Source organism: Oncorhynchus keta, chromosome 35 (genome assembly GCF_023373465.1).
Source record: "Oncorhynchus keta strain PuntledgeMale-10-30-2019 chromosome 35, Oket_V2, whole genome shotgun sequence".
Taxonomy (NCBI): domain Eukaryota; kingdom Metazoa; phylum Chordata; class Actinopteri; order Salmoniformes; family Salmonidae; genus Oncorhynchus; species Oncorhynchus keta.
The window spans coordinates 63,660,960-63,669,324 of record NC_068455.1 but is presented as its reverse complement, the minus strand read 5'-3'; the positions used below and the strand labels follow the sequence as shown (position 1 = coordinate 63,669,324).

At 38.9% G+C, this 8,365-nt stretch overlaps 1 protein-coding gene across 1 annotated transcript; it reads right to left on the bottom strand.

Moving 5' to 3' along the window:
* Positions 1 to 6,433: 6,433 nt before the first annotated feature.
* Positions 6,434 to 8,140, bottom strand: LOC118369162 (uncharacterized). Its single transcript, XM_035753629.1, has 6 exons — positions 8,098 to 8,140; positions 7,588 to 7,950; positions 7,092 to 7,442; positions 6,846 to 6,977; positions 6,682 to 6,731; positions 6,434 to 6,577 (listed from the first exon to the last, which is right to left on the bottom strand). The coding sequence occupies exons 1-6, from the start codon at positions 8,138 to 8,140 to the stop codon at positions 6,434 to 6,436; spliced, it is 1,083 nt and encodes a 360-aa protein (XP_035609522.1).
* Positions 8,141 to 8,365: the final 225 nt, after the last annotated feature.

Here is an 8,365-nt window from a genome sequence, read left to right as displayed (position 1 = left end):
CTGTGGAGCTATGGAGATGAAACACAGACTCACTCAATTCAGACTCTGGGTTAAATCTAATGCTGTAATATTTAGCTTTAATACTCTTATCCAGTCTCACTCTTGATACAGCAATTCTGCTAACCTGTTGGTCTGACGTGTTGGCATAAGGATTTCCGTGCTGGCTCTGCTGAGAAGGGGTCCCTACTAAAAGATTAATAACAAAATATTCAAAACACTTGAAACATACTATGTATGTCATATTTTCTGCTTCAAAGGGAAGTAGGCTTGTGAAATGAAAACAATGTCCAGAGAGGGAAGTGATAAGAAGAGGGCCAGCCTTCACCCGTCTTTATGATCTATAACTATTGTTACTATTGCTTAGTATGAAGACTTTTACTGTACCTGCACAGTGTTCACATCGTGACCTCTTCATTCTCACAAAGAGGAAAATGTTGACAATCACACTCAGGATCACAGCAGTTGTCAGGCAAGATAGAATAATGACAAAAATATGCTTACTCTGATCACCCAACAGATCTGAAACTTAAAAAACAAATATACAATACTTTAAAATGATTGTCTACTATTTATTCTCAAACACTTTTACCCATAGACTGGTGATTTTGGCTTAAAAGTTGAGGATCAACTATCTCTTCACAGTTATATAAAGTGATAAAGCCCTATAGTGCTTCTGGAAAGTGTGCAGACCTCTTCCCTTTTTCCACATTTTGTTACGTTAAAGCCATATTCTGAAATGGATTAAATACTTGTTTTCCCTCATCAATCTACACAGAATACCCCATAATGACAAAGTGAAAACAGGTTTTTAGAAGTGTTTGAAAATGTATTAAAAATTAAAAACCATAATACCTTATTTGCTATGAAACCCGAAATTGAGCTCAGGTGCATCCTGTTTCCATTGATCATCATTGAGATGTTTCTAAAACTTGATTGGATTCCACCTGTAGTAAATTTAATTGATTGGACATGATTTGGAAAAGCACACACATATAAGCTCCCACAGTTGACAGTGCATGTCAGAGCAAAAACAAAGCCATGAGGTCGAAGGACTTGTCCATAGAGCTCCGAGGCAGTATTGTCGAGGCACAGATCTGGGGAAGCGCACCAAAAAATATCTGTAGTATTCAAGGTCCCCAAGAACAGTGGAAGAAGTTTGGAACCACCAATACACTTCCTAGAGCTGGCCACCCGGCTAAACCTAGCAATCAGGGAAGAATGGCCGTGGTCAGAGAGGTGACCAAGAACCCGATGGTCACTCTGACAGAGCTCCAGATTTCCTCTGTGGAGATGGGAGAAGGAAAACCATCTCTGCAGCACTCCACCAATCAGTCCTTTATGGTAGAATAGCCAGATGGAAGCCACTCCTCAGTAACATGCACTTGACAGCCCACTTGGAGTTTGCCAAAAGAAACATAAAAGACTCACAGAGCACGATAAACAAGATTCTCTGTTCCGATGAAACCAAGATTGAACTCTTTGGCTTGAATGCCAAGCGTCACGTCTGGAGGAAACCAGTCTCCGCTCATCACCAGGCCAATACCAACCCTACGGTGAAGCACGGTGGTGGCAGATTCATGCTGTTGGGAATATTTTTCAGTGGCAGGGACTGGGAGACTAGTCAGGATCGAGGGAAAGATGAACGGAGCAAAGTACATAGAGATCCTTGATGAAAACCCACTCCAGAGCGCTCAGGACCTGTCCTTGAGTGGCCCAGCCAGAGCTTGGACTTGAACTCTGTCGAACATCTCTGGAGATACTTGAAAATAGCTGTTCAGCAACACTCCCCATCCAACCTGACAGAACTTGAGAGGATCTGCAGAGAAGAATGGGAGAAACTCCCAAAATACAGTTGTGCCAAGCTTGTAGCTTCATACCCAAGAAGACCTGAGGCTGTATTCACTGCCAAAAGTGCTTCAAGAAAGTACTGAGTAAAATGTTGATATTTCACATTTAAATTTGCAAACATTCCTACGTTTTTGCTTTGTCATTGTGGGGTATTGTGTGTAGATTGATTAGGGAAAATCATATTTAATCAATATTAGAATAAGACTATAATGTAACAAAATGTAAAAAAAAGTCAAGGGGTCTGAATACTTCTTGAATGCACTGCTATGTAGGACACACAGGCTCAATGCTCTTCTCACACTGATCACTACTCTCTCTATGGGTGTAAATTATTCCTGGATGGGATTCTCCTGAGCGATGTCTGAACCAATAGACACTGTGTTGTCCTGCAAAGGTCTCAGTGTGTATTCTACAGTTCAGTCACATAGTCTCCTGGTTGGACTTACTCCAACAGACTTCTGAAGAGGGTGACAGAGTAAGATCATTGTGTGTAAATTGTATTTTCCTGCTATTTTTATTTATTGCCATTTTATTAGAATTTTGTTGTGCAAAATGAATATTCAAAATTAGGGAAGGAAGTTAAGTTACCTTGGACAGTTAAAGCAATTAAACATTGATTTTGCCCACTAACATTGCATCACAGTATTATGTACAGAGCCTCCTAACTCTATCTTGGAGATTGTCTTGTCTCTTCACACTCAGACGTTTAGTCTTGTTAAAGTCCTTGGTATAGTTGTAGACATATGAACTCTCTTGAGCGTGGTGAAATGATGATGCTATCAGAAGACGTTTCTCTCCAACGGTCTGCTTTAACCAAGCAACATAGGTCATCATATCAGATGAACAAAAGCAAGGGAGAGACACAGTACCTCCCATCTCAGTACAAATCCCAGGGTCTGGTTGAACCATGTCCATATTCAATGCACAAACTGTAAAATATAAAAATATAAATAGATCAAGAAGAATTTCTAACCATTATAAAGACAGTACATCTCATTATACTTTCCATACTCATACTACAACTAATGTAAATGGATTCAAAATACTATGGCATGAAATTATTTGAAAAAGCATCCACTTTTAAAATTCTTACTTACTCATCGAAGTAGGCGTAAAACAAAAACATTGTCCAATTTCATATCTTCATTGTAATGCCAATCCTTTCTGCATTGTATAGTGTGAAGGTCTGACAATGGGGCACCTCTTTTATGATGACACTTTACATGTAGCCGTCATACAGTAGGAGGGAACACTGAACCGAGAGACTCTATTGGCTGTCTGAACAGGAATAAAAGCTACAGTCTAGCAAGTGTGTTTACAACAGTTTGAGAAGCCCAGACAGACTTTTAAAGAAGACAATCAAGTCAGAGTTATTAGATCAAGCTGATTAAAATCGTGGCTTGATACAATGCTTATTTACTTGTGAAATGAAACTTATTAAGAGCAATTTTCTTTTGATGTTTGGACAAACAGTAAAGGATCATATTCCGCTCTCTAGTGCCTCTGGTACTGAGCCCAACCCAGCCTAGCCCAGAGTTAAAATGAATCCAAAATGTAGTATGTTTCTCGCCCACAGCATACTGTATACAACCTCCATTTTTGGCTCCTGGTTTTCATCTTAGGCCTCCAACATGAAATATTATTATTAGTTGTGGCAATAATATGGTCTATTAATTGCAGATCTTTGTTGGTTACTAATGTCCTTTTAAATATGGCATGGCTACATTTTTGCTCGTTTTTTCTGTCAGCCCAGATCCTCTAATTAACCTCAGTAGTGCCACTCCACTGTGCATGCCCCTTTTAAGTACATTATGTCTCTGTAGTACTTTGTCTTTGTAATACATGTCTTTTTTGATATAAGTATACCTTAAGTATTTGAAAGAAAACAAATATTATTTGTCCAGCTGGTCATTCAACAGTTACTCCAGATGACCAGTAGAAGGTCTATTGTGTCTAGAACATGTCTTGTCATGTACAGTATAACGGTGAAGGGGGTAGCAGAGTACATATGGGAAAACACCAACTTAATGAAACAAGTCTATTGTATGTCCGTCTCTTTCCCTGTATATCCTTCACAGAGACATGCACTGACTGAACACCTAAGAGTGCATGTCTGATTGGACACCAGTCAACCAGTCAACTTTCCAACCAATACATAACACATTTGATCCACTCTATTTTTCACTCCTGTTAGTTTGGTTCTTATAGGAAGCAATCTATCAGAAGGAGGATCCTCCTCTATTTGTCTCCTTCTGACAGAGGAACCTGCAGTAGTTTTTGTGCTGTACAAGACTTGTCTGGTTGAGAATGTACTGAAAGTTCTCCCATGACATCATCATAAAGTCACCCCCCCCCCGAGCCCATTGATATAGAATAGATTCAATTAACTGTCTCATGTGTGATACAGCACAGAGAGTTCAAATAGTTTTCATCAGCAGTTCTTTTTGTGGTTTGTAACTGATTTCAGATAACTAAATATATATTTCAGTCAGTTAAATAAATAACTGTTTTGTTGTGGTTGTAAGCTGTCTGGGGCAACATGAACAACAAGTAAAGATAGTGAGAACAACAGTGACAACACATAGACATCCTGCTGAAAACCACATAGAGACACAGAGACACAGAGAGCAGGTAGGAGGGTCCTGTGGGTACAAAGTCAGCAGGCCCACCTGACCAAAGCATAGACACAGCCTCATCTTGAGCTTACAGAAGACTGCAGAGTACCTGGGAACTTGTTCACTGTGTGGGGGTGGGTGTAAATAGGTTGTCTCCCATTCTTCTTCAACCACTCCCTGGAAGTCAATAAAAAAAAAACGACACGTAAACATTTGTCATTGTCTTCATCATATAGAGATCACTCTGCTATCCATTTCTATTTTGAGTGATTGCATGGCTCCTCCTGGTAACTAAGCTACACTTTATAATGTCTTAGTTGATGTTAGTATTAATGATTCAGTGATGTAGAATGCCAGGCCTGTTTGAGGCGTGTGAATAGATGATGCGGAAATGCGCTTATAACATGTTACAGACTTCTAATAAGCATGTACTAACTATATTACCTTGTTTTAGATTATTAACAGCCAAACACTGTGTTATTTGGGCACTTGTTTGACCACTATTTCGGCTAGACACAAACTATCACAGGAAAGTACGTTTTCAACTAATCAACATCGTGAACATTTTCACAACTTCCAAAAATGTATGCGACTCTACTGACAAAGCAGTCACAGGAACTTCAATATACACTGCTGCTCCATATTGAAAGATAAATGAATTGCAGTCCTGCAAGGTAGACTTATACGTTCACATTTTGTCAACGGTTTCTGAAAACTGCTACATCACAATGTGTACATTGTCATACTTGAAATCAGTCTCTCAACAACATACTGTTCAAATTATATTCAGCTAAGATTTTTATTTTTAGTTCAGGCTTTTCTCATGAAGAGAGTGACATGGTTGTTTGTGGTTTAGATGAACTGAGGTGTGTGTAGAGAGCACGTGATGAGCACTGACAGTCATTGCTGGGGGTTAGAGATAAGTTGAGCTGAGTGTTAAATCTAGTTAAGGCAGTCAGAACACCTCAGAGATGTTTTTAGGATACATCTAAAAAATTGTTTCAGACAAACTTAAACACCAGTCAATAGATTAATATTTACAGTGCGTTATGCAACTAAAAAGAGCTTTGTGACTGAGCGCAAGCCTAATATGGTTGTTGCACACTGAATCTGTGGGTGAAATTTAAGAACTGAGACAAATATGAATGTAACCCAAACAAGATCTCTATATGTAAGCAGTTAAATTTTTTATTGGATCTACTCTAAAATGCGCAACCACACCAATGTTAATAAACAAATTAGGCACATTTGGGCAATCTTGATACAACATTTTTGACATAAATACAATGGTTCACTGGATCAGTCTAAAATTTTGCTCATACACTAATGCCATTTAGTGGCCAAAATCTAAATTGTCCCTGGGCTGGAATAATACATTATGGACTTTCTCTTGCATTTCAAAGAAGATGGTACAAAAACAAATAAAATACAAAAGAACGGTTGTTTTTTCTTTGTATTATCTTATATCAGATCTATTGTGTTATATTCTACTACATTCTGTTCACACTTCCATAAACGTCAAAGTGTTTCCTTTCAAATGGTACCAAGAATATGCATATCCTTGCTTCAAGGCCTGAGCTACAGGCAGTTAGATTTGGGTGTTATTTTAGGCGAAAATTGAAAGAAAAGGGGGTAATCCTTAAGAGGTTTTAATTTGGGATCGGTGACCCTTCCACGGGACGGTTGAGCTAACATAGGCTAATGTGATTAGCATGAAGTTATAAGAGACAGGAAAAATTCCCAGGACATAGACATATCTAATATTGGCAGAAAGGTTACATACTTGTTTATCTAACTGCACTGTCCAATTTACAGTAGTTATTACAGTGAAAGAATACCATGAAAAGTTATTAAAAGGAGCTTGAACAGAATACAACAAATTGTAACACACAATGAAAAAGCCATAGTTATACATATAGTGTAGGAAACAACAAATCAATTCACATTATTAAAGAGCAAAAGTTGATGTTTCAGTCCATGTTTTGGCACCTCACCCCAGAGTACACAGTGTCTCTCTCCATGGTGCTCCTCTGTCTCCGGCTCTTTGGCTTCTTGTGGATGACATTCAGAGCAGCGTAATGGACCGACGTGAGTGTGTCATCATCTTCTCGATCCTAAGAGGAATAACAAAACAAATCAGGAAATGACCTGATCATTTGATAGAAGGATCTGTTTACAGTTAATTCAAAAATGTTATATATCTTTATGGTCTGCATACCTGGTTATGAGAACCAACGACTGCCAGACCACTTGTCTGAGGGTGCATTCCTTTTAGTAAAACACATGAAGGAATCATCATCATATAATCAGTTTCATGACTAAAACATATCGTAAACCGCACCAACATCTTAATCATATATTGTTGGCAATGATAACGCTTACCTCTGCACAGTAGAGAGGTTTTCTTGATCATCTTATACAAAACATAAGCAAGGACAATGATGAGGATGACACAAAGAGCCAACGCTACACCCAGACAGTACACCAAGAGGAGATGGTCCTCTTTACAACCATCTGTGGAAATACAGACAGTGACAGAGGAGATTCAGGACATTTTGCTCCACCAGACATTGAGTTTATTCATAGCACCATGAAAGAATATCAGAACATATCAGAATGATTATTTACGGTCAACATCCAGCTTGGTCCCGTTCCCAAACAGTATCTCCCCACATGAGGCCACAGCACAGTAGTAAGTCCCAGCATCAGAGAGGCTGAGGTTCCTCTTGGGGAGGTTGTAGACACAACTCTGTGTAGTAGACCCAGCCTCAGGGCTCTTCTCACACTGATCACTCCTGTCTCCATGGGTGTAAATGATTCCTGGATGGAATTCTCCTGAGCCATGTCCGAACCAATAGACACTGTGTTCTCCTGCACAGGTCTCAGTGTGTATCGTACAGTTCAGAGTCACAGAGTCTCCTGGCTGGACTGACTCAGACACAGGCTGCTGGTGCACAGACATGCTGTTGGACTCTGAACCTGAAGAGAGTGACGGAGTAAGATCATAGTGTTTGAATTGTATTTGCCTGATATATACTGTACATTTAGTACCAAATTCTAAAGTATATTTCTAATTTAATGGTGCAAAATTTAAATCCCAAATTAGGGAAGGAAGTTAAGTTACCTTTTACAATCAATAAAGTTCCATCTCCAAATTTGACTTTGCCCACTTTCATGGCACCACAGTAGTATGTAGCAGAATCCAATGGCTCTGTCTTAGAGATGGTCAGGTTGAAGCTGTCAACTCCTCTCTTCACACTCAGATGTTTAGTCTCAGTGAAATTCTTGGTAAAGTCGTTGAAGTAAAAATATTGTCCACTGGAAAGTGTCGATGTCATGAGAAGGGGTTTCTGTCCAAGAGTCTGCTTGAACCAAACAACATAGGTATTCACATCAGTTGGCCAAAAGCAAGTGATATTCACACTAGCTCCCCAGTGAGTAACCATCACTGGGTTTGGTTGAACAATGTCCTTGGTTAATGCACAAACTGTAAATCCAAACAAACATGGATCAACGATCAAGATGAAGACAAAATTACATCTAAAATACTTGCTTCAAAGTAATTCAAATGGATTATAAAAGCCAATAATATATAGATTGTTTTAATTAAAGGATGTAAATAAAAATGTCTTACCGGAGTTGGCATAAAACAAAAAGATTGCCCAATGTCTGATCATCATTGTAACGTCAACCCTTTCTGCACTGTATAGAATGAGGGTCTGACAACGGGGCACCTTTTATGTGATGGCACTTTACATAGCTTTTATACAGTGTAGGAGGGAACTCTGAAACAAGAGATTGTATTGGCTATTTGAACAGAAATAAAGAGTACTGTCTAGAAAATATGTTGCCTGGTTTACCACAATTTGAGCAGGAAAAAAAAAAGTTTAAAGAAGACATTG